This window comes from Pipra filicauda, unplaced genomic scaffold (genome assembly GCF_003945595.2).
Source record: "Pipra filicauda isolate LSUMZ 115617 unplaced genomic scaffold, ASM394559v2 scaffold18_size4552066_pilon, whole genome shotgun sequence".
In the NCBI taxonomy this organism is placed as follows: Eukaryota; Metazoa; Chordata; class Aves; order Passeriformes; family Pipridae; genus Pipra; species Pipra filicauda.
In genome coordinates this window covers 904,750-930,892 of record NW_024104298.1, presented here as the reverse complement: position 1 = coordinate 930,892, position 26,143 = coordinate 904,750, and the positions used below count along the sequence as shown (strand labels likewise).

General features: G+C 40.9%; 2 protein-coding genes across 2 annotated transcripts in view; one reads left to right on the top strand and one right to left on the bottom strand.

The window, feature by feature from the left end:
- OTC (ornithine transcarbamylase) overlaps positions 1–17,227 on the bottom strand; it is a 29,056-nt gene extending 11,829 nt beyond the window's left edge. Inside the window, exons 1-5 of the mRNA XM_027741876.2 lie at positions 16,932–17,227; positions 12,678–12,816; positions 12,008–12,089; positions 5,691–5,778; positions 239–392 (exon numbers count right to left, since the gene is read on the bottom strand). Coding sequence (XP_027597677.1) covers positions 239–392; positions 5,691–5,778; positions 12,008–12,089; positions 12,678–12,816; positions 16,932–17,008 — 540 coding nt within the window. The 5' untranslated portion in view covers positions 17,009–17,227. The remainder of the gene's footprint in view (positions 1–238; positions 393–5,690; positions 5,779–12,007; positions 12,090–12,677; positions 12,817–16,931) is intronic.
- Positions 17,228–21,157: 3,930 nt separating this feature from the next.
- Positions 21,158–26,143, top strand: part of RPGR (retinitis pigmentosa GTPase regulator) — a 54,652-nt gene continuing 49,666 nt past the window's right edge. Inside the window, exons 1-2 of the mRNA XM_039380182.1 lie at positions 21,158–21,223; positions 23,377–23,502. Coding sequence (XP_039236116.1) covers positions 21,184–21,223; positions 23,377–23,502 — 166 coding nt within the window. The 5' untranslated portion in view covers positions 21,158–21,183. The remainder of the gene's footprint in view (positions 21,224–23,376; positions 23,503–26,143) is intronic.

Sequence of the window (26,143 nt, the reverse complement as noted above, 5' to 3'; positions counted from 1 at the left end):
ATAATTAATTTTATGCTTAACTTTACTTCCACTACAGCTGATAGGACTACATAATTATTTTAGACTAAACAGGTCCTTAATTATATTGCTGGATGAAGATTTCTTTAAATAACAAATGCCATGCAATTACCACTTAGAAAAACCTAGGAATAAATGGTTTTGAACGTGACTTCCCCAAATACTTGCCAAGGCTAAGACTTAGCAAGAAAAAAAAAAGAAAAATTAGTTATATTGTTACCTGAAGGGTTAGGTAATCAGCTAAAATCTGGAGAGGGTGATATAAATCGGACAGTCCATTGATTATTGGGATCGTGGATTCTTTTGCCATGAGGTCCAGATCATTATGCTTATAAACTCGAGCCAAGATAGCATTTGTCATGCTGGACAGCACCCTGGAGATAGCAGAAAATACTCAAACATAATAAATATAGCCCTGTTGCACTCTTCAGCATGCAACACATGAATATTAATGAAAATGGTAATGAATCAATATTTTTCAGCTATCTGAATAATTTATCATGCCTGCAGAACAGACTCAAATGTAGTCATTTAACAAGCTGCTAAAAAGTGAGCAGTTTCACTTATTAACAGACTACAGTAAGTAAATGAAAACTGCTGCATTATTTTATGTTTTTTTTCTCTTTGAGGTTTGATTGTAGATGTAACATCAATACATGTTGAGCTATCTGAACTAAGATAAGAGATTGTGTGAACTGTAACTTTTGAAGAATTTGATAACTTCAGAAAAGATAAGGTGTAAGATTTCTGCAGTCTTTTAGCAAAAAGCAAATGTAGGACTGACTCAATATTACAGACTATGCATGGTAGCCTGACCTTTTCAAGGATTAGAATACAGATCTGTCACAGATTGCTACACTTATTTACCGATCTTAATTAACACAGAAACAACAGGCCAAAACACCAGCCTTTTCTTTCTCCTACCTGCAGACCTTTCTATTGACACACATGTTATCAATATTAATATAATGCCCAAATTTGAAACTCAGTATAAGGACAGGGGCAGGCTATGCCCTTAACCTCATTTGCCAAAATGTGAAAGACAGAGATTAGCATAGTGGATTAGCATAGTATACTCTGAATTCTTTAGATAAATTTAATATGGATTGGAGCTCTTAATTTCCCTGCATTTCTGTGTTTTAATCAGGCCCTGAAGCCTGACTTTGAAGTAGCATTTTTTGTGTTTTCATGTTATCTATAATATGACATTAAAACAAAACATGGAAGAGACTGAATTAGAAGAGCATGAAAAAAATCCTTGCAGTATCTGTCTTCCTGATAAGCCATGAAGAATTCTCGTATCTCTTCACGTGGATATAGGCTGTTAATGCTGTGATCAGTGAGGTCTCCTGACGAAGTCAGTAACAAACATTTTCTATTGGCACCAGATATTCCTCACACAATTAAAACTCATAAAATGTTACAAGACTGCCTGTAGAGCTCTCTCTGAAGAAAAGGCTGCCAATAGCAGCTAAAGTGAAAAGGAAAGTCAAAACTGAGCAAGGTATTTACTGATTACAGTGTACTGGAACAGTTGTTGTTTGTGCCATTATTTCTTCTTAGCTCATGAGTTCCCTTCTCTGTGCAAAACCGGTTCTGTTCTGTTCTGAACTAGTCATCAGGGATGGGATGCGTGGTTCCTTCTCATGTGTGTCCACCCTAAACAAGACAGCTAGTTCAATCAGCCAAGAAAAAGAGGCAATGACACTGGGAAATTGCCCATTCTCCTTATTTTTTTTTTTTTTTTTTTTTTTTTTTTTTTTTTAGGCTGTCAGGACAGCTGATTCCTATTTGACACAATTGATAAAGAATTTAAAGATGGTTCCTTTGCAAGGTCTGCCATTAGAGGAAATTCAGTCATAATCACCAAATAGTGTAAACTGCTAGATTTTCACCCTTAATCTTTTAAAAGACCTATTACACACCAGGAAGATATCAAACAGTCCTTCTGCCAGCATTTCTAGATGTCACACCTTATAGTAGGAAACCCAGGTGGAAACTGGGTTTATTCTTTGTGAAATCAAAACAAAATTAAATTCAGGGGAAAAAACCAAACCAAAACAAAACAAATAGACTTCACCTGGAGGTCTCTGATTACAGGAGAATGATGAAGTCTTCTGTAATCAAATCAGTCTAAAGCAAATCATGTAAGGCTGGAATTGCACAGAGAAAAGGACCTGAATAGATAAGAGTCTTTAGTATAGATGAAGTTTTGGAAGGTGAGAGGGAGTAAGCACGGACTCATTAGGTGTCTTTTCATTTAAGGTTCTTAGGAACTTCAAAATCCCAGAGCCTGGAAATGTATTGGAACATTGAGTGTATTGGAATGCTGCCTATCTCTCTTTTCAAAGTAACCTTTATTTCTACAGAGAAAAATTAGATTTTTTTTTTCTTAAGTGTATCCTCTGAGGAATCCAAAATTGAACAAAAAGTATACCTGCTTGGTTTGGCAGATCTTTGTATTTGAAAATGAGGCATTTACGTATATTTTGCATAGAATACTGCTATTTAAGACAGTTTTGCTTTTATTTTGAAAATGTATATCCATTTAAAAGGTTTAGACTTCTGACTACTTCACTGTCACTCAGTCTTACAGGGCCATATGATGGATGTGCTCTCTGCAAGCAGTGAGAAGTAAACCCATTCCCCATGAATGCAGAGATTCATCCCCTAATAATTCCAGTGGACTGCTAAAATCATTCTATGAGTTCTTCAGTGCTGTCACTGAACCTGATGGCCCCTGGGCTTTGCTGGTGCACAGTGGAACTGCTCTACAGTGGCAGATACAGATACAGTACTTATATTTCATTTCACATAATATATCAGACATGCTAAACAGATCTGAAAGGCTGAGAGCTCCTTAATGGGCGGTAACTTTTTGCTACTGTGTCAGCATAAATGTAAACGTCTTGTGAAACATGGAACAACTGATTTATGAGCAGGTAATAAGTCTTAAAATATGTTCACAGCAGCAATGCTTTCAACCCCTACCTGCAGCAACTCTAATAAAAACTGTGACTTTTATAGACCTGTGCTCCTTTTGCTTTAAGTCTCAATCTCAAGTACTTCTAAGGCCTTCAGAGCCCTAGACACATGGCTGTAAATATTTGAAATGCCCTCTGGGTCTACTACAGGCATTTTTTTTTTTAGTCTTACATTACCTGAATGAGGTTGGGATGTTATCTTTCATTCTCAAGAAATGCCAGGGAATTAACACTCAGGCTGTTCTTTTGGGTAAACTGCCCAGCCTTGATTATGCAAAGTCAATAATACTCTTGCTAATGAGAGCAGGAATGAAGCAGAGCACACAGGAATGAAGTAGGACTCTGTAAGAACTCGGGAAAGTCCCCAATCTGCTGTAGCAGGGGAGTGCTGTGACTCTGCAAAGGAGCAAAATACCCAGGTCAGAATCATAAATAGGGATTTATTTCTGGAAGAGCAAGCAGTGACAAAGAAAAGGGGGCTGAAGGCTTGTATGGGAAGTAAGTATTGTGGGAACTTTCTCCACAGAATGGGGACACCTTCAGAATGGTTGAAAGATTTGCTTGCTTCTATTTATTGCCTTATTTCTCTCGTAGCTTACTCTCTGCCTTTTTCCCTTTTGCTTGTGTAAAAGAAGGTCATTCAGGAGACTGTGAATGAAAGATTTTGTGTGCCTTTATTATCCCATTTGTGAAGAAGAATTGAAAACTGGCCTGTACAGTGTTTGTGTATGAGAACCGTCCTGCTTAAACTGGGACTATTTCTTTTGAAGGAATGTATTTGAATCCTGTGGCAGCGTATGAGCTCTTCTGAACTGGACACAGTGGCCTAATGTACCTCAGACTTGACTGTTAAGCATCAGAAAAATCCGTTCCCTTTGCAGGCCCACAAATTTACAAAATTTTTGAATCTCTTAAACTTGTACTTACTAAACCCAGGCTTTTGTTGAAAGATCTGAACACTATCAGTATTGACTTACTGGAGCAAGCCCAGAGGAGGCCACCAAGATGATTAGAAGGATGGAGCACCTCTCCTACGAGGAAAGGCTGAGAGGATTGGGATTGCTGAGCCTGGAGAAGGGAAGTCTTTGGGATGACCTAATTGTGGCCTTTCAGTACATGAAGGGAGCCCACAGGAAAGATGAAGAGGGACTATTTACAAAAGCGTGTAGTGACAGGGCAAGGAGGAATGGATCCAAACTAAAAGAGTAGGTTTAGATTTTACATTAGGAAAAAATTATTTACTGTGAGGGTGGTGAGGTACTGGCACAGATTGTCCAGAGAAGTTGTGGATGCCCCATCCCTGGAAGTGTTCAAGGCCAGGTTGGAGCAACCTGATCTAGTTGAAGGTGACCCTGCCCATGGCGGGGGCTTTGGAATTAGATGATCATTAAGGTCCCTACAAACCCAAACCAGTCTGTGATTCTATCATTGCAGCTTACTTTGATACTGGCAGTTATGTATATAACAGGGAGTGAGAGTTAAGTACTTTCAAGCCTCAAGGGACTGAAATTTTTAATTTCTACTAAAAACACCTATATGTCTTCAACTTCAGTACTTAAAAACAAGAAAGGAAAATTTAAAATGTTTAAATGTTTGATCTTTTTTCTTAAATTTTCCTTGAATTTCATCACAGAGAACAGCAACATAGTTCTCAAACAATCTCTCCCACTGACTGAAAACTGTGGTATTCAGCACAGGCAATGGAACTCAGCTGCCTGATTGCATATTTTGAATTAAGCCTGATGAGTTTGACACTGCATATCTTTCACCAGAATTAAAGGGACTGTTCAGACACTACTAACCTTCCAACAGCTGAGCCTGACTGAATCGACCTCAGTTTGCAAAAGGGCTGCCTAGAAAGCAGGACAATGCTGAGGTTGGATGAGTTTTAATATATGAAGTGCTATGACAAACAGCAGGAGCACCTGCAAAACACAACCTCATGTTTTGTTTGCTTTCTGCAACATCAGAGGCAATCCACTGGAGAAACATCCTGAGCTCAGTTCTTCCCTTCTACAGCAAAGGAGATAGGCTGCTACCCGTTCCTGCATGCCTGTGGGACTGGGCATGATTAAGATCTTCCACGGATGTCTGTAAGACAACAAAGTCATAGCCCAGCCTCCACAGCAGTCCTGACAGTGGGTACAATTGTGGAGGAGGGCACATGAAATCAGAAACTAGCTGCAAAGTGTTGTTCAAGTTTGATGCTGCTGAAACAGGGAATCAGAATGGCCTTCATGGCCACCCTGTCACTGTACATAGGCTATAATGGCAGGCTAAGGCCCACCAGCAGCTGGCCTAACTAACATAAATAATGTTTTTTCTCTTCAATTTTGCTCCATGAGCAGCAGAACCAGAAGGTTTGAGTCTTGTTTGACTATATGTGTTGTCATCACTGGAGTTTTACTCCTGAGGTTCATAAAATGTTTCTATTTTTAAATGCAACCCTGATTAAACACTCTGTATGGCAAAATATTTCTCATTGTGACAATGGACAGTTAGAGTGGATGGAATAATGGTGTACTGAACTATAGATTCTCTGAGCTGAGCTGTAAATATTTAAGAAATTTGGACTGCCTTCTGACATTTTCCATAAAGAAAACATTAACTTCCAAAATTCTGTAAGACAGGCTTCGGCCCAATCAATTACTGAATACATAGTGATCAATCAAGTAGCATTTTACCAACCTCACTGTATCTGTGAGACTCTCATTAGTGCCCAGATGTATGTCTTGTGTTGTAAGGAAGGAAGGATGTCCTCCAAGGAGAGCAAATCCTACAGTGAGGACAAATAAAAAAAAAAAAGAGAAATTTACCACCAGCGTCTCATATTTGCAGCCAAGACCCATATCTTCTTCATGTAAGATACATTTACAGCAATAAAAGTAAAACTCAGCAGGACATCCAAATGCTTCAAACACCTATTAATATACATGCTAAAATAATTAGCATCTGACACACGAGATAAAAATAAATGTACTTTGGAATAAAACAACTCAAATGTGATATCTTACTGAAATCCTTAGGAACAGTCATTCAGGCTCCAAGGCTAAGGGCATTACTGTGGCTCCCTGTTATGAGCCAGGTAATCCATTCATCATGCTGCATTTCAAGGGACTTTGCATCCCAGAAGGGTCATTTGAGTCACTAGATGTAATTTCACATCCTTGTACATATCTAGATTTTCTTTCATGTACAGCCACTCAGACAGAAAACCCTAAAACTCTTCATACACTGTAATAAACTTGGCTTTGGTCACAAATGACTGAACTCCTTAAAAATAGTAATGCAACAGAGAGAAAAGGAAAGGTCTCAGACACAGCCATCATCCCTCTACCCTGCAATAGTTAGGAATTTACAGGGTAATCCAAGGAACTGGATGGATTAGTTCCAAAGAATAAAATCCATTCCTGAACAGCAAAGGAGATAGGTTTAAGTCTAAAGCCTCCTACTGAACCTCAGTGTAAAGTCCATCATGGCCACATGTTGGGAGAATGGCTTGAGGGGGTCTGTTTTGTAAACTGTCACAGATGGTTTAGCATAAATCTTGCACAGGACACAGGGTCCTACATCTGGGGACATACAAAGTGTAGTATTTGAACCAGGCTCTAGGTAGCCCTGTAAGGCATTTTCTGTGTGCTGGGGAAGATTTTTCATATAAGAACAACTCCCTTCTAGGACAGAAATTGCCAGAGAGATCTTGCCCTGTTGCTACTATTCATGACAGAGGAAATTTCCAGAGAACCAGAGACCAACCTTGTGGAGAGAATGCTGGGGGGGGGGAAATTGAAGAAAAAAAGGTAAAAAGCTACTCGGGCTGGTTGTAGCCGTTAGATGGCACTGCAGACATCTTCATCACTGCAGCTTTAGCACGGTGGGTGTACAGGCCTGTCAAAGATTAAAATCTTGATTCCACAGCTACTCTTCAAAAAAAGGATTAAATCAGGACTGAACATTGAGCCCTTTCACAGATAAAACCAGCTAGCTACAGGCAGCAGGTCTGGGCCCCACAGATGGGCTCCTAACACAGAGCAACCCTTATTAACTTCCATCTCATGGGGGCAGCGGGGTTGAGGTGAGGTCTTCCATTCCATCAGTTCAGCCAGTCTCTAGAGTTTAAAATGCAATAGATTAAAATAATGCTGGCAAATCATTGCCTTTAGACTGCCTCAATTTCCTTAGAGGACCAATTAAAAATAATGATGCTCCAGATACCACCCGAAGGGCAAATTTCTGCTCTATCCAGCCAGTACACACTTGTTTTATTGAATGGACCCATTTTTGCTTTCCTATTGTTGTCATTAAAGATTGCTCTAAATCTCAACGAGGCTGCAATCAGACACAGCAAACTTTTAAGAATGAAGCATCATTTATTCTACTATTAATTTTTGCTGTTAAAAAAGGACTATTTACAGATTTGTTTGTTGCTTTAACCTCCTCTCTGCAGCTCAAATATGAACACTGTATTTATGGCAGTGTGTATGCAAACTGTTGCCTAGACATTGCATCCTATCTGTTCAATGCAAGTTTTTAAGTCAAGACCTCAAGGATGAAATGTTATTTGCAGTAACTCTTCCTTCCAAAGTTCTTGTGGATCTTTTTGAAGGCATATACAACTATGACAGTGATTTAGCCCTGCAAGTTCCACAGAAGACAACAGCTCTGCATTTTAGGCTTTAAATGCACACATTTTGGTAGATTATTCACAGTCCAGGCAGGCTCCTATGGACATGTTCTGCTTTCTATAAATGGTGCTCAGGTAAAAAAATAGAAATCTGGCCATTTATTCAGAATTGCCAGACATCAGGCAGTGCAGTTGGAGCTGCCACCTGGAGAACATAACAGAGTCCTAATGTGCTGGGCTTTCTGCTCATGAATTGGCCATCTGTGTAGGGCCTGGGAACATATTTCCATCCAAAACTTTCCATCTGGAAAAACAGGAATTCTGTGCTCTAGCTTTGTATATGGTTGCAGAGACAGAATCTTTGCTTTGGATTCTTTCATCCAGACTACTAGTAGAAAGAAAATAATGATGACTTTTGAAGATACACAGACAACAATCCAGCAAATAAGCACACACTGTAGTGCTATGTTAAACTGGGAAATATAATCCTTTTTGTTTTCACAGCCTGGCCATAATCAAATCCACATGCTAAATATTTATATGAATCATAGTATCTTCAACAAACTACTATATGTTCAAATTGCAGATTCAGAATAGATTATCATCTCATGTCCATCCTTCTCACTACTGTTAGTTTTCAAAATGCACAGTTTCATGCCTCGTGCTGTGATACATTATTGACCCCACTTATGCAGGCTCCTTCATGTAGGACATGAGTGCTGGTGGTTGTACAGACATAGGTGAAATCTCCATCCCAGTCTGTCCCTGCTATGTGGGGTAAGTGGGCCAAAATGAACGCTACAGTTCACATGTTGGATACACAGCTGTGGGGCTGCCTTGCTGTTACCTGGAGACATACACAGTCATCTTCTCAAACTCAAAGGAAGGATCTTTTTTAATATTTCAAGATATATGGATTTGCATTTATTAATTCCCTCACTGCCTGCCAGGACTTATGAAATAGAAAGTATTTTTCAGTTTAGACTGATAGCAGGCATCAATTACAGAATATTCCTAAAGCAGAAGCCTAAAAATTGATGGACAGGTTTTAAAAGTTTTTTAAAGCTACTCCTCCAAGTGGAAAGTAAGCTAAGTGTGCTTGGCCCCTTTGTAACATGGCCAAGCTAAATAATAGTTGGACATTCCAACAGAAAACAGACCCTACATTCCTGCCATGCAGTACCATCCCTGCTACATTAGTACATATGAAATGATACAATTATTTCTGTGACTGTGTGTAGTAATCTTCAGGCATGGACATTGTGTTCCTCTCACCCCACTGTGTAAGAGGAGTGAGTTGGGAGTAATTCCATAAAAGCCAGTGTCAGTGAACCTCTGTAAAGCCGTTAAGATCTTGTATATTCCAGTGCACAACAAGAGAAGGCTTTCCTGCCTGTATTGTTTCCTCTCCATTTCTACCCTGTGACATATTGTCTGCATTCAGCATCTGTGAAATAGTTGGATTTATTTATGACTTATTCACTAAAACATAACTGCAGCTGTATATTTTAAGAGCAACAGTGACAATCAGAATATTTTACGCCAAGGTTATTACAAAAACAGGGCATTCACCTTTATGCCATGCCTGAGGATGTTTATTTTACAAGTAATATATGAGCATGTGGAATATTTCTGTTTTCAAAAAGTACACAAGATTTTATACAGAATGAATATGGGATTCTGACTGTGAAGAGGTGACATTTTCCAGTACAATAGTAGAGATGTCACATTTTCCAATATACTAGCCAGTGATAGCAATAAATCTAGTAGGCTCCACAAAACTGGATTTGCTTTGCCAGTACTCTATAGGAGTTACTCATAGTTCTGAATTAAACTTACAACATCACTACTAGTCTTAGAATTGGTAAAATAATATGAGCTTCAGAAATACACTTTAGGACAAGATTAAAGAGGCCGTGCATTATACCCCAAGGAACTGTACATTATTCAGTACAGTTGCAATGTCATCAGAATGCAACAGTTCAGAGGCACGGGATGTTGGAAAAACCACAGATGTCAACTGCTCTCTTACAGTTAATGTTTTGATAATATTTGATCAATCTTGATGACTGGGAGAAATGCTCAAAGACTGGAGGAAAACAAATGTCACCCCTAAGTTAAAGAAGGGCAAGAAGGAGAATCTAGATAATACAGGCCATCCAGCCCCACCTCAATCCATGGGAAAATGACGGAGCAGCTAATCCTGGACACCATTTCTAGACAGATTAAGGACAAGAAAATCATCAGTAGTCAGCATGGCTTCACAAAGAGGGAGTTGTGCTTGACTGACTTTATAAACTTCTGTGTTTCTATGGCTGGCCTGGTAGATGAGGGGAGTGCAGTGGGTATTGTCAGCCTGGACTTCATCATGTCCCTTGAGAGTGTCTCTCTCATAAGATCCTAGACAAAGTACTGCCAGCAGGTGGATCTCTCCTCTTTGTTCAGCACTGGTGAGGCCAAACCTGAAGTATTTGGCTTCGGGCTCTTCAGTATGAGAAACATGGCCATACAGGAGAGAATCATTCTGTGAATTTGTTTATTATTTTTTAAAAAAATGATGTTCTTTATAGGCATAGGGACAGCAGGAATTCAGAAAAAAACTTCCATGGTGTTAATATGTCACAACAATCTCCTAGACCCTGCACAGAGGAGATTTTGTAATCAGTGATTTCCAAGTCTCTACTCCTTTATAATGAAACCCACTGATTTTCGTTTGGTTGTTCCTGAGAATTACAAAGTTTGTTTACATTAATCTCAACACTAGAACCTTGTCCCACAAGTGACACCTTCAAGATATTGAAGGTGTAACTCATGGGAAGTGCTATTTGAGAAAACTCAATAATTTTCTAAATAAACACTCCAATCCATTTCAATGCCCACTTTCACAGGACATTAGAAAATTGGTTTTAAATTAGCTTATTTAACTAAAAGGAACACATGTGGCCCCACATTTGTTTTGAGTTAGAAATTCCAAGGGAGAAGTCATTTATGTTAAAAAAGCAGCTGAAATGTGTAGAGTTTTCATAGACAGAGTCTGTCTTTGAAACAAAGTCTTAGGCTTAAGAGACTTAAGACCAATTAACCGAAGGTGTGAAGTTAATACACAGAAGTTAAACTGCATTAAACTCCCTTGTGGAAGCTCTCACTCAGAAATAAATTGGTTTTATTTCACTGAAGCTTAATCCCTCTTGGATGAATTTATGTGCATTAACTCCCATTCTTAAGTTAATTCATTTGAACTTTCCTGAGCTTCCCCCTTCCATAAGCCTTCAAAAGCCAAGGACTAAGTAGCACTTCCCTTGGAATACAGAAGAATGAAGGATAAACAGATTCAGAGAATTCATTACCTGCCCATGTACCGTTAAGGCAGGCAACTAGAAACTGGACTAAAAACTCAGGAATTAAAAGGTGTGTGGTCTTCAGAGAGAATGAATGCACATTCATAAGTGCTGATTATCTGGAGAAAACAGAAAGCAACAAGTCTTCTTAAAGAGCATGATCAACAGGCAAGTGGCTGTGGCAGAGAATACAAAGGCAAATTCAGAAGTGCTTGCAGTTACCATGTCTGCTTCTTCCTTCCATTATTTTTACCTTTGCCTTTACATCTTGCAAAGAAATGTGAATGCTCAATGGGTTTCCTGTCCTTTCACTAGGGAGAAGTCAGCCCAAGGGATGCTGGGTCAGCTTGAATGTGAGAATCTTCCTTGATGTATCACCAGTTTATAGTTATTGCTTGCTAACATGTAAGTACATGAATGATTTATTTCAGCAGTCCCATTGACTTCAGAACAACTATCATATAAATAAAGACATCATATGTATGTATTTCAGTGTTTCCAGAACTGTATCCTAAAAGAATAATATTCCAGTGCTTGATCTTATTAGGCTAATACCCTGGAGTCTTCATGAAGTTATCTTCCCCTATAGGTAATGACATTAAATTTTTCCCCTAATTTATATCAAGACATTACTGTGATTCCCAGCCTAAACACATGCTTTGAAATGTGACAATGGTAATGCATAATACATTAGAAAAATATTTATTAGAGCTTGCACAGAATTAAATTTGCGATGCTTACTGAAACAGATGTTAGGAAATGTGCATCTTGCTTGTACAACTAGGAGCTTGCACCAGAAATGTTTCCTTCTGCCTGTTACTTTATTTCTGATCTGTTGTGTTTTGGAATAATTTGGCAAATTTTCAGTGACCAAAACAATGTGCTTGTGACCTTAATATGTGAGGTGAAAGACAATGAGATACCATTGTTTAAGTTTCTCCTGAGAAGAAATTGCTAAATACAAAATTATGCAGCGTTTTTCAGTACATACTCACTGCATACAGTTTCATACAAAATCCAACTGTGCTATTGCTCAGACCTACCTGTTTCTGCAGATAATCTTGTTCTTGTGCTTCTCTTCTCAAAAATCATGGCCAAAGATTTTCCTTGCATCAAAGGTAAATACTGAAACACGAAAATTGAAGGTGTTTCAATTTTATAGTCATTATACACTTAAAGTATGAAATGCTTATTATTTCACCTTTTAATTCAGCATTAGAAAAGTTGCACAGGTTGTTTTTTCAACCATAGCTTTGTTCTCCTGCCCTTCAATAAGTTTATTAGCAGTGGAAAGGTTAAAGAGAAAGAAGTAATTCTAGGGGCAAAATCAACTACATTTTGGCACTCAATTTGAGCTAGCATTAAGGAAAACTCAGATACTAATTTAATCCCATGCAGGGAAGTGTCTTCCATTTCCTACCTTTAGTGCTGCATGTGCACCATGTGTGGATGGATGGGGTTAGCTGACAACAGGGAGTTGAGTGCACAAAGCTGTTTAACCTTTCCACTGAATGAAGTCCTCTGAAGTATTTAAAGAATATCTCTGAACACTTTACAGGAAAGCTCTTTGATTTGTAGGCATGATTTACAGTATTTAAGAGCTCAGGAGATTTTATCTAGGACAAGACAGTTGAATGGCTCATTCTCAATGCTTTTCAGAACAATATTTATTTCAACATCTAAGTGACCTAAATGACAGCTAAAGCATTTTACCTCTCCTTTGTACTTTATCCTTTGTTTCAAATCTGAGGCCATCCACAGCAAATACTTCAGCTCATCTGCTGTGTAGTTCTGTAGAGTAAGGAGGTCCTGACCTTTCAGATGAACATTCATTTGAGCTGGTCGCCCATACCTGTGTCAAAAGGGCAAAAATACACGCTTTTTGTCATTAATGCTGAGTTGTACTCATGCTAAAGCCGGTGAGCAAGCACCTGAAGTCTCTCCCACCCCTCTCATTTGACCCAGCTGGACCAGATTGATGGACTGTGTTAATCAGTTAAAATAACTCCTGCTGTCAGACAAACACAAAACATGCGACTACGCGCTGTATCAATCGCCACTCTAACAGTGTTTCAAATTGTATTATAAACTGTACGGTAGATATAGTTTCTTTTGTCTTCTGAGATGCATATGGCAACTGCATGCTATCAAATAAAGCCATTCAGAACTTGGTGAAACAACTTATGTGTGGACCACAAAGCTGCCCTTTTGGGGGACAGAATAACAGAAATGGATCTTGGTGCATCTCCTCCCTCCTTTGTGCTTTGTGGATGAGTACACACTTGCCACATTCCATCCTCGCTGTCACAAATGGTGGCATTTCTATATAAATGTGTATGAAATCTGTAGACTACGCTGGGGAAGAGGGTAAAAATCCCCAACAAAATAGCCATGTGATCGAGTCCTTCTTGTAGCATACAAGAGATGTTCCGGGCATGTGCAGTGTGTTTATTCTGTGTATTCTGGTCTCCAGCCAGATTTACGACTTCTGAATCACATGAAATTGGACGCTGATAATCACTCAGAGAAGTTACATGATCAAATTTCCTCTAGCTTAGATGAGGCATCTTAATGAAAGTCACATCCAAGCCCATGTTTCCACAGGCCTTATTAAGATTAATAAGGTAGTGTGGCAGTTTAGCCCTTTCTCTGGCACTGTACTTACAACCTCCTTAACACTACACAGCCTGCACTGCACTCTTGGTTTGGAGGGGTGTGAGCTAAACATGTCTTTTTAATTAAAGGCAGCATTTTTAGGCTGATCTAATGGAAGGGAGATCAAAACAATGCAAACAAGTGGATTGAGTACAGCTACTACTTTTGTGTTACAAGTAGGCTTTCCCACAGCTCACCACTGAGACTGGGCTTAGTGACAGCACCTGCCAATTGCCAAGCCCTGGAGTCCGCAGCTAGGAAAATTCAGGGGGAAAAAGATTTCTGTTCATTCTCCTGTTAATTACAATTAATACAATTCTTGGAAGTGGATAGGCCTGTTATAATTTCTAAAGATTTTGCATTCATATATTAGTTAAATCTGGGGGGAAAGCTTTTTTGGCAGAATTTTGTGACATAGACTCCAACTGAAACTGGAGGAAGAGAGTAGCTCTTAAGGGAATGGTACCACGCATTATTACTCTCTGACGTCACAGAAAAAGCTGCATGAATTTTCAAATAAGGCAGCAGAATTCCTTCTTAAATTGGAGATATCTAAATACTGTGTGTTTTCCTTCTGGACACCTTAAAAGTACATTAGATACACATTATACTACTGCCATTATTAAGAGGTTTTTTCACAGCGAAAAGAAATACCTGTAAAAGCAGAAACATTGAGAATATATGAAGAAGTATCCCACGCATGTGCTCTGCAGATTAATATTGCTGGAATTCAGTATATGCTGTCATATATTAGGGCAATGTGCTCCAGACATTATACAGACTTCCAGAGAATCGACTACTAAGCTGAGCAGAAAACACTACGAAGATTCCCATCAGAATCTGTTCTCTGCACAGGTCCCCAAACTGCAAGAGGGCTGGACTTTTCTGAAATACAAGTGGATTTCTTTTTTCCTAAGTTTAGAGTAATGTTGTCTGTGTACTTTCCAAGAGTGTCTCTGAAAATTGATTCTGAAGTGAAATACAATGTAAAGTCTGTGTGTGACTTAAGTAATAAATATTTGTGGCAGTGCCATTTAAAATTATGTACATTTCCAAGACAGAAAGACCTCTCTACATAATATTACAATAATTGGGAAAATAAAGTTATATGTTTGTTATAAGTGTTATCCTTCTGTTCCCATGCTTACTTCCAACCTGAGGCAAACAACTTATAATCAGCTAGGAAGCATGCTGATGTCCATTTTTTTTTTTTTAATTTGAAGTGGGTTTTACAGATCTAGCAAAATTATATCCTGTACTTCAATGTTCAAAAGCTGCAGTACAGAATATACCTGACATTATAAGAAAGGCTGGGGATTCTTGTGTTAGGTAGTTTCCACCATAGCATGAAAAAAAAACCCACCAAGATAAGCCACTGAAATCCAGTGTAGAAGACAAAGGCTTTTAGATGATATTCAAGTGATTGGGTCTAAATTCATTGTGTATATTCTGAAGGAAATCAGTTCTATAATTGTGACTTTATTACTATTATTTTTCAGAACAGTGATTTGTTGTTCTATCCACTTTGGGGGAACAAAAATAGACTTGTCCTCTTTTGAAATCTGTGGTTGCTTACTGCTTGGTCACCCTACTCTACTTTGCTGCATTGTTTACAGAGCAGCTTTGGTGTTGCTGCTTGTATTTCTAATTGCAACCTGTGATTCCTTCCAGTGACTTACAGATTGTCTGATCTCAACCTGCCAAGCAAGAATTTCTGTTCATTGGTCTTGTTTCGCCACTTGGCATGACTGAGAAATATTCACCACTAATTTCTGTGCTAGTAGAGAGTAGAGCACTAAAACTGGTTACCCAGAGTGGAAATACCATCCTTGAGGATTTTCAAGATGTGGCTGAGTAAAGACATAGCTGTTTGACAGGCTATGAGCAGAAAGTTGGACTAGAGTTCTGCTCCTGCCGTGTATGTTCCCATGATGATTCTGTTTTCTTGCCATGACCTTCAAGAAATGTGTTCTTCTCCCTATTTTCCATATCCTCTGAGAGAGAGGCAGAAGTGGACAAATAAATTCCAGAGAAGAAGCATGAGACAACATACGAAAGTTAAAATGTAACAGGCAAATTGCAAGGTCAAGCAGTTTTGGTTTCTTGCTTTCTGAGCAGGGACAGCAGTAACTCTGGCCTCTTAGCACAGACTGATAGATACAAGGTTATCCTGCAGTATCAGTCACAATGTGTTTAGCTAGTAATGCTCACAGCCAGTGGTGATAGCTCATGCCAGCATTACGTTATGTTAAAACCCCCTAAAAACACCAAACAATATTATGTGGGGAACATAACAAACTGTATTACTTCCTTGGAAAACCAGCTTCACTGCAGTTGTTCTCCAAACTTGCTTTTCTATCATCTCTTCTAACCAGAGAAAGTTCCCACCCATTGCCAGCAGTGAAAATCCATAATTCATAAAAAAGATTATCACCCAGGCTTCAGGACCACTTTAAAATTGGAGCAAATAAATAACATGACTTGGAAAGCATTTGTTTTTCATCTAATGCAATGGAGAAAGGCTGAATAAAAATTACTTATTGCATAGTAGGATTCCTGGGAATATGAAACTCCTGTACATTGTTTTCTAGCATTAATCACTTGTTACATAACCTGCTAATGTTATCCTTATTGACTCTGACCTAAAAACAGAAGAAGATGTGGAATTAAGTTTCAAGTCTAAAATTTTAATCTGATTCTGGAGATGTGATAAGCATAAGAAGTAGCCTGCTGAAACACAGTCAAAAAGGTACTTTTCTGAAGTCACAGGGGACAGGCACAGCTATGTGCTTGAGGAAGGAACCCAAAGGCAGGTCACAGAGGTAAGTCTACATACTTAACTCTGAATCTTGTATCACATCATGTTTTTCCTGCATACCTTCAGTGTATACAGAGACAAAAATATACCAAGGCAGAGACTCAGCTTGCAGCTTCAGTGAGAGAATTTCCCCCCATACTGTCCATGATAATTGTCTAAATGAAGAATTTCCAGTTATTTATTCACATAGTTATTGGTTACAGTACCTACAGAGTACACTGACCTGGAGAAGAAACATTCCTTCCTGAACTTGCTGTTAAATCACACAGAAAGTATTAATGGTATTCCACAAACATTAAAAGGGATAATTCTCCAGTCTCCCAAAGTCACAGAGCTTGCTGTCTTGAGGGGCAAAAGGGCACTAAAAATGCAAGGCAAAAAACACAACACCTTTCTCTGAAACACTCGCTCCTTCACAGGATTGAGCTGGTTTTGTCTCCAGGTTTCTGACCAAATGTCACAGAACACCAAATAAAATCAAAGGATAAGCTTACCAGAACTGTCGCAGCAGCTGCTTCCTGGTCCCTGTTAGTTTTGCAATGCTGACAAAGCTCCTCACATTAAACAGCATCTTCGTTTGTATTAAGACTTACTCCAAGTCCCACAAAGTTGGGAGAAAGAAAGGAGTATGAAGCAGAGAGCGAGCTGTGCTGCTGTGCAAATGAGGGAAAGCCAAGAACCAAGGTCTTCACTCTGGTTCCAGACAGGGCTGGGCCAGGCAGGGGCTGACCCTGAAACCCTTCCTTGGTCAACCCCTACAGATACAGAGATTTCTCACAGAGCCCATTGCACCACTTGCAGTTTGTGCTCTTCTGCCCATCGTATCACACCTGTGTCAATACCATTTCATAGCTATTTTGTGTTTGTTAAATATTTGTACAGGAGCACATGCTAGTAGAAAAATGCAAAAGAAGACTTTTAGGATGCAGCATTAGCAGGGCAGCTCCCCTAGGGATGGGACCGTGCCCATGGGGGCTCCTCATCTCTAGCACAGCCCAGGCAGGGACTGATGGCCCTGCACTGAGCCAAAAGGAGGGTTCTGGAGTCCAGGATGTGGAGCTGGGCAGGGCATAAAGGCTTATTTGTGCCCTCAGGGCCCTGACAAGAATGAAGAACAGCTACATTTAAAAATGTACATTTTCCTGGGGTTTTTTTTGGGACAAAGTTTTCAACTGTGCTATGGTAGAATTAAACAGCCCTCAGTGGGGCCCAGAAACTGAAATATTGCAGCCTGCTTACCTCCTTATGCTAAACTGCTTGCTATATAATCTGAAGTTGGTCAATTGCTAAATACTAAAGTGATTTCATTTAAATTTCTACTTTCAAATATAATTGTCAGACAAGACTTTATGCCACCTGCACTGTAGGTGGTTTTGAAATATGACCATTACTTTCTCATTTCCTCATTACTTTCTCATTTCCTCCTCTGTGTAAGGAGAGGCATACTAGTGTAAATCAAGGTGATGGTGTATCTGTCAGAGAGAGTGATATGTTGAAATTGCAATGTGAAGAACATATAATTAAAACATGCAGAAAAAAAGGTTTGACTTCCCCAGAAAGAGAGACAGCTGTGAAAAAGTCATGCAGGGTGATATCTCCTGGTGGGATTTGTTCAGGACCCCTCACGCCAAACCAACACTGAGATGCCTAGAAAATGCAGCAGTTGCCATGGGAAATGTCAGGCAGAAGCAAAATCCAACAGAAATTAATAAGAAGGAAATGAAATAGAAGAAAGAGAAGAAAACTGGGCCATGGTTTCCCTCCTGGTTTTCCTCTGGCAAATGACTCCCACGACCTTCAAGCCCAGCCCCTGAAGACTGTACATGTTCTGTTAGCAACACCCAGGAGAAAAGACAGCAGAGAAAGGAAATGTGGCCAAGGTGCCAAGGCCTCCAGTCTCGTTTTACAGTCCAACAGGGAGGGGATACTGCCAGTGCCCCTTTTTCAGGTCCCCCTTTGTATTGAGTCTGGCTGAGATGGAGTTCATTTTCCCCACAGCAGCCCTCACAGTGCTGCGCTTTGCAGCTAGAAAGGTGTTGATAACAGAGCAAGTTTTTTGGCTACTGCTGAGCAGTGCTGGCACAGTATCAGTACTGTTACTTGAATTTCCCCCCCATTAGGAGGTTGGGAATGGGCAAGATCTTGGGAGGGGACATAACTAGGACAACTAGCACTACACCCTTGTACAGGGATTGCCCAATCCAGTTGGTCCACATGGACCAATTTCCTTGTCAGCTCCTGTGAGCAAGTATTGCATCCCACTCCTAAGAGGAAGGGACCACCCAAGCTTTATAGATGCCTGTGGTCAGAAAGGAATATGACATTCTTATAGTCATCTAATGTAGTGAACAGAAGGTCTCCTTCCTCTGAGCTTGCAGGAGACTGCCCCTTGGCACCTCCTTTCCTGAGGGCAAGCAGCAGTTAGGGTAGGCAAAGCGTTCATACATCAGTGGCTGCGAGGCGGTGCACCAAGAGTGCCCATGCTGCTTCCTTTTGGAAACACCTTGGGAAGGCAATGTCTTTCCACAGCTCATTTTCTTCCCAAACTCCCACCCCGAGAAAGGGCCAGGCCTTGGTGCTTTTCTTTTGGAGAGTGGGGCTGCAGCAGCTGGGGCAACTCTGAGAGCAAGCAGCTTCCAACCTGCTGCACCTCGCCGTGCCCACAGCAAGATCATCTTCCAGCAATACGTGTCTGCTTGGACACCTGGGACAACAGGGAGTCCTGTCAGCACGACTTCTGCTTCATTCACATGCAGTGGTCATCCAAACCCAAAAGCAAATGCCCACTCCATAAACAGTCTTTCCCATTTATCCTGCATGCAGTGGTGGCCAGTGAAGACTTCTGTCCTTCACCCATCATTCCTTGTTCAAAGACCTCCTTACCAGCCATCCTACCAGCAGAGATACATTTGTCCAACTTTGTGAGGTGATTTCCATCTCTCCCAACTACATGTTGATCTTCAAAGAGGATCTCACAGCCCCAGAAACCAAAATCCTGCTGCAGACACCTTCTTTCTACGAATCTTGCTCGTTGTTTCATAACCCATTTATATTCTTGGCAATCACACTACCTGGTAACTACAATCTCAGGCATCACTTTGTGAACAATGTTTGTTCAGTTTTATTTTGAACAGCTTTTGATGGATATCCCCTCCCTTCAGAATCAGAAGAAGCAATTAGGGCAGAAAGCATCAGAAGGATATTGGGTTCAAAGAGATGAAATCCCTGCCTCATGTAGGAGCAAAAATCAAGCACTTTCTTTTTCCTTTTGAAAATGTGGCCACTCCTCTTTGTGTGTAGTTATATGGATATATCATCTTATGCACAAACTACTCTATTGATTAAACTCTGCATAAAACAAGCTTGAAATTGGTTGTCCAGGCTGCCTGCTGCAGCCCCTGTTGCAGTACATCATCCTGAAAACAATACCTTTGTCTTTCAGCAAGGGATGACCTGGTGTATCAGAAATACATGGGAATAGCAAGAAAATAGAACTCCATAAATGACCATAGATTTTTTTGGAAGGAGGGAAAAGCTCCACTGGGAGTTTGGGACTACAAATGAAATATGGTTAAAAGTGTACAAGCCCCTGGATTTATTTCAGTGGGATCTCAAACTGCCCTACCCAGAGTCGCTGGGTGGGTGATTGAATCTTGTGCACCTGATCAGAAGACTTTACACAAACATTCTGGTGAAAGAGATCATCAAACAGAGGAAATTTTTCTTTTAGAACCACAGAATCGAGTGTTGACAAAACAAAGTTTCAGAGCCATGTTCTGCTCCCCCAGCTGAGGCAGGGCAGCTTCGCCAATCACTCAGCAAACAAACAGCTGAGCCAGGAGCCTGGCAAAGCAGGGAGCACGAGACAGAGCCCCAGTGAGAGATGGCTCCTTTGGGAGCTGCAGGCACAGTCAGACTACAAAGCAGGAGGACATAAATGATGTCCAGCATGTAGGGATGCTGCCAAGAAAGCAAACTTCTGATAGAGCTAAGAATTGCAAGGGGCCTTCAAGGAGGGTAATTATTATAATTGAATCACAAAATGACTTGGGTTGGAAGGGATGTTAAAGCTCATCTAATTCCACCCTCCTGCCGTGAGCAGGAACATCTTCCACTAGACCAGGTTGTTCAGGGTCCTGCCTGGCCTTGAACACTTCCAGGGATGGGGCATCTACGGCTTCTCTGGGCAATCTGTCCCAGTGCCTCAATACCCTCATGGCAAAGAATTTCTTCCATATATCCAATCTAAACCAACCCTCTTTCAGTCTGAAGCCATTGCCTCCTGTCCCATCACTACAGTTACCCAAAAGAAGGGTGTAGCCAGGTGGGGTTCAGCCTCTTTCTCCCAGGCAACCAGCGACAAGACAGGAGGAGACAGTGTTAAGCTGTGCCAGGGTGAGTTTAGTTTTGACACTGGGAAGAATTTATCCACATACAGGGTGATTAAACATTGGAACGGGCTGCCCAGGGAGGCGGTGGAGTCACCGTCCCCGGAGGTGTTTAAGAAAAGACTGAACGTGTCACTCAGTGCCATGGTCTGTTTGACACGGTGTTGTTCGGTCACAGGCTGGACTCGATGATCTCAGAGGGCTTTTCCAACCTAATTGATTGTGATTCCGTCGCTTGCTCAGCGCCGGCTCCGGGCCCAGGCCGCTCCGGGGCGGGCTCTGAGGGCGCGGTGCCGCCCCCCCTCCGGCCGCCAGGCGGCGCTGCCCCCCCCGCCCGGCCCGGCCTCCTCGGGCCGCCATGGCCGCGCCCGCCGCGGGGGACGAGCTGCCCGTGCCCGGTGAGTGCGGCCCGTCCCGCGGGGCCCGGCTGGGGGGACTCGGCCGCCCGTGCCCGCCCTCGCCCCGCGGCCGCCGCTCTGCCCCGGCTCGCCCCGGCTGCGGGCGGCAGGGGGGGGGGCTGGGGCCGTCCGGCGTGTGGGGAGAGGCGCGTCCGCTGCCATCAGAGATCGGCACGGCGGGGGCAGGGGGGCAGCGCCGGGCACCGGGGGGGCTCCCTTCATACCGAGAATTAATAATTAGTCTGTGTCGTGGTTTGCCCCGAGGTGATGTTCAAACATTCGCCCGTTGCCCGGGACGACAAGCGCCTCGTTTATGTCCTGTGGGATTTAGTGTTACGAGTTGAGGGGGTTCAGTTTCCGAGCAGATGGCTTCACAGCATCACAGAACGGGTCAGGCTGGGAGGGACCACAGTGGGTCATCTGCTCCAAACCCCCTGCTCCACCGGGGTCATCCCAGAGCACATGGCACAGGATTGCGTCCAGACGGTTCTGGAATATCTCCAGTGAGGGAGACTCCACACCCTCTCTGGGCAACCTGTTCCAGTGCTCGGTGACTGCACAGCAACAAAGTTCTTCCTCATGTTCAGGTGGAACTTTCTGGGCATCAGTTTCTGCCTTTTACCTCTTGCCCTGTTGCTGGGCACCACTGAGCAGAGCCTGGTCCATCCTCTGACACCCCCCTTTAGCTATTTATAGACATTGATGAGGTCCCCTCTCAGTTGTCTCTTCTCGAGGCTGAACAGGCCCAAATCCCTCAGTCTGTCATCATAAGAGAGATCCTTATGTCCCCCAATCATCCTTGTTGCCCTCCACTGGACCGAGTCCAGGACCTCGATGCCTCTATTTTAATGAGGACACAGTAGTTGTGTCCAGTTTTGAAATGCTGTGGCTTAGTTATGAAATGAACAAAATACAAAGGACGTTTGTAAGTTCAACAGCTTTTTGTATGCAGTGATGAAGAATATACTTATGTTTTCATGTTAACCCTGCTGAAAAGAAACGAACCACAGAGCTCTATGGCACAAATGCCAAATGTTCAGATGTGCTACATGGCTGTCTGGCTGGAGATTAAAGCATAAAACAGAGTTTTCAGATGACTTTTAGTATGTCTGTGGTTGTAGGTGTGTCTAGATGAAATAAAGAATAACTCAACTCTTTCTTTAAAAAGCTTGAGTTTGCTTGGACAAAGATTTTTGAGCAAGTGAGGTAATAAATACAATTTATACGTGTCTGCTGTATCTGATCCATGATATAACATGTCTTTGGAAATAGGGGAAACTTTTGCACAAAATAATTACTTCTAAATGATATGAAATTTACAGTTTAAGAGAGAACATTTGTGTTTTGGAGCTGGGGTGTACCTTATTGATGAGGTTGTTTTCATTGAAATTTATTCCATTAAGATGTCTCCATGTAATTTTCAGAAGCAGTCTACTGTTACTATGTGTATTTGTTAACATTTGTTACATGTTAACAAAAAATTTACAGGCTTTGGTATTTTAAAATAGTAGGTCTACCTGTCCTTTGCCATGTTTTCTGTGTGGCTTTTGGCAAATTATTGTAACTTGTAAGTCCATTCATTATTATGTAGAATTAGTATTTCCTGTGTCAAGCCACATGCTTAACCAAAAGCTAAATGAATAGTTAACATTTTGTGTTTTGAAACAACATTGCTGACACTTTTGAAAGTGAGAAGAATTAAGAAAACCAGACAGATTACAAGAGCAGAAGAGCTGCCTGGACTTTAGTTTTGGGTGGTTTTGTTAGAGTTTCTTTGATCGTGGTCTTATCACAGAATCACAGAATGGCTGGAGTTGGAAGGAACTTCTGGAGATCATTTAGTCCACCCCGCTTGCTAAAGCAGGGTCACCTGGAAGAGGTTACACAAGATTGTGTCCAGGCAGATGGAGACTCCACAGCCTCTCTGGGCAGCCCCTGACCCAGTGCTCTGTCACCCTCACAGTTAAGAAGTTCTTCCTCATGTTCAGGTGAAACAACAGTTGTACCAACCCATGTTTTGAAGGCTGAGAGAAGAAAGAAGAGAAATATAGGAAAATAAAATGTTCAATTAATTTGATAGAACGTAGCTATTTCAAAATATACGAGGCAAAATTTGCTTTCACTAAAATTGACATTATATTTTTGTGTTTTAGAATCAGGTGCTGTTTTCACATTTGGGAGAAGCAAATTTGCAGAAGATGTTCCTAGCAAGTTCTGGTTCAAAAATGACAAGCCTGTACTTATATCATGTGGAGATGAACATACCGCTATTATTACAGGTCAGTATTGGAAATGGAGCGTGTAGAATCATAGAATTGTTTAGGTTGGAAAAGACCTTTAAGATCATCAAACCCAGCCATTTAACCAGCTCTCCACCACTTCCATGGGCTGCCTGTTCCAATGCTTGACAACCGTTTCGGTGAAGAAATTTACCCCAATATCCAATTTAAACCTTCTCTGGCACAACCTGAGGCTGTTTCCTCTCATCCTGGTACTTGTTACCTGGGAGAAGAGACTGACCCCCACCTGGCTACAGCCTCCTTTCAGGTAGCTGTAGAGAGCCATAAGGTCTCCCCTGAGCTGCTTTTTCTCCAGGCTAAACAACCCCAGCTTCCTCAGCTGCTCCTCACAGGACATTTGCTCCAGAGCCTTCACCAGCCTCATTGTCCTTCTTTGGACACCCTGCAGAACTTCAATGGCTTTCTTGTAGTGAGAGTGATCGATGCGATAAAAGGATATATATTTGGACAGCTTTGAAAGTTAGAAATCTTATTTGAATCCTGAGGTAATAAATGAGTTTGTGGAGAGGAGAGAGGACTGTTCTGTGGGAACTGTTGGATGCCTTTAGAGTTCCCGTGAGGTTACTCCAGGTTTTCACAAGACATGCCCAAGAACTGTCTTAAGCGAGTTTATAATAACTGAATGTATCACAGGATTTAAAGTAGGTATGACTTTGTTCAGGTTGAATGTATCTTGTGAATCTGACAATGTTTAGTCTGTTAGATATATTGTATCATGGAAGGAACAGTATCTGCTGAACACCGTCAAGAAATTCACTAGAAATCTGCTTGAAACAAGAGATACAGTTGTATCTCTGAGATGAAGGTTTGAATTGCTGATAACTGTTAGTTGAAAATAACCCTTGAAAGAGCAACTCAATAAACTTCAGAAAATCCTACAAAAAAGATAAGTAAATGGAAAAAGACATTCAAAGAAACTCTGATGTAATACAGTGAGTGTTATTAATGTTTATTTTAATATCTTTGAAATGATGGAGACAGTACAGATTAAAAAAATTTCATTTTATTTTACATGAAAGGGATTACTGTTCTGTTGGTGAGCCTTGTGTCAATTGTATTGACAATCTACTGCTGATAGATAATAAGACTTTGTTGTTATAAAATTTATATGTGTATTTTCAGAAATTTTTAAATTGGAATGTAGTTATTCCTCATCAATAGCCAACTGGTCATTGCTTATTAAATAGTTTCTTGAGTGTTTCTTGCAATGTTTGAAAGCAGCATTGAAGATGCTGGATTTTTAGAAAGAACTCTTCCAGGCATGATAGAAAAGACTGTAGATTTCATGGACTGCTGGACATCTTGAGGTGAAATTTCACAATGAATTTTTCAAGCCTAACTTCATAGAAGACAAATTATACATTAATAGTTTATTTTGAACAAAACTTTACACTTTTGCTTGGATTGAACCAGTAATATTAAACTTCCTGTCGCATAAAATTAATCCGGATGTAAGCTGGGGCACTGTGATATTTTCCTTTTGAATTTTATTTTTGTATGTGCTTTTATATGCCCATACCCAGTTTGAAGTAACACTGGTATAGTTTTCTGTTTAAACTAGTTGATTTAAGTTGCCTCCTAGCATGTGCCTGTGCCAGCACTGTTACCCTAATCAATCACTGTAATAGTGACCACTTAGATAAAGCTTTTGAAGAAGTCATCTTACATAGATTTGCATGGAGCAGCAGTCCTCTACTGTCTTCCCTTTTCCCTGTTATTTTAATATATGTTTCATAAATGTCTCTTTAGCTCTCCTTAGCTGTTGTAGTGAGCAGGTACATCTCCAGGGAAGCTTCTAGATAATCGGCTCCTTATTTTCTCAAAGCTTTTGAGAAGAAGGAACTACAGAAGCATGAGTAAAAAGCTTTTTAGGTACCAAAATGTTTTCTGGGTCATTGTAAAGTAGAGGGAAAAGTGAGGGTAAAGTATGGATCAACGACAAGCAAAGGTAGAGAAACGGCAAGAGTTATATGAAAAAGTGAAGAAGGGGAAGAGAAAATCATTGTCCCTCATTTGTTCTTCACACCTGTGCATGCCCATGTGCACCTCACATTTCTGCTGTTAGATGGAGTTGGATGATACAATGGAATTACAGCCCTTGGTGACTGACACTGAACTGCAGTAACACCTGGAATAAACACTCCAGAGGTGCGTGCCAATACTGAGTTTACTGAGAAGGGTACAGGCCCTGTGGGAAACCAGGAGCTTCTTCAGCTGAACCTGGCCTGGAAGAGATAAAAAACATCACTGAGGAAGGAAAAGTGTCTCAAGCAGGTGTGTGTTAATGCATGCTTCATTTTATTCTCAGTCTTTATTTACAGGTCACAAAATTCTCCCTCTTTTTTTTCCACACCTTGGAAGAGGGAGTGGGACCTATATTTGTAGGATTCCATAGAAATATGAGGGAGGTTCAAATCTGATAGAGATGTATCAATTTGACACTAACATGTCTCAACAATCATAAGTAAAACAATCACACAAACTGATAAAAGACATTCCTTAATGCTGGATTTGGGCAGGAGAGACAGGTATATCTAGCACTGAGTCTTGACTGAATACTAATGAATATAATGTACAAGAACTAGTATTTAGCATTCAAACAAAATATTCAGAGCCTTTC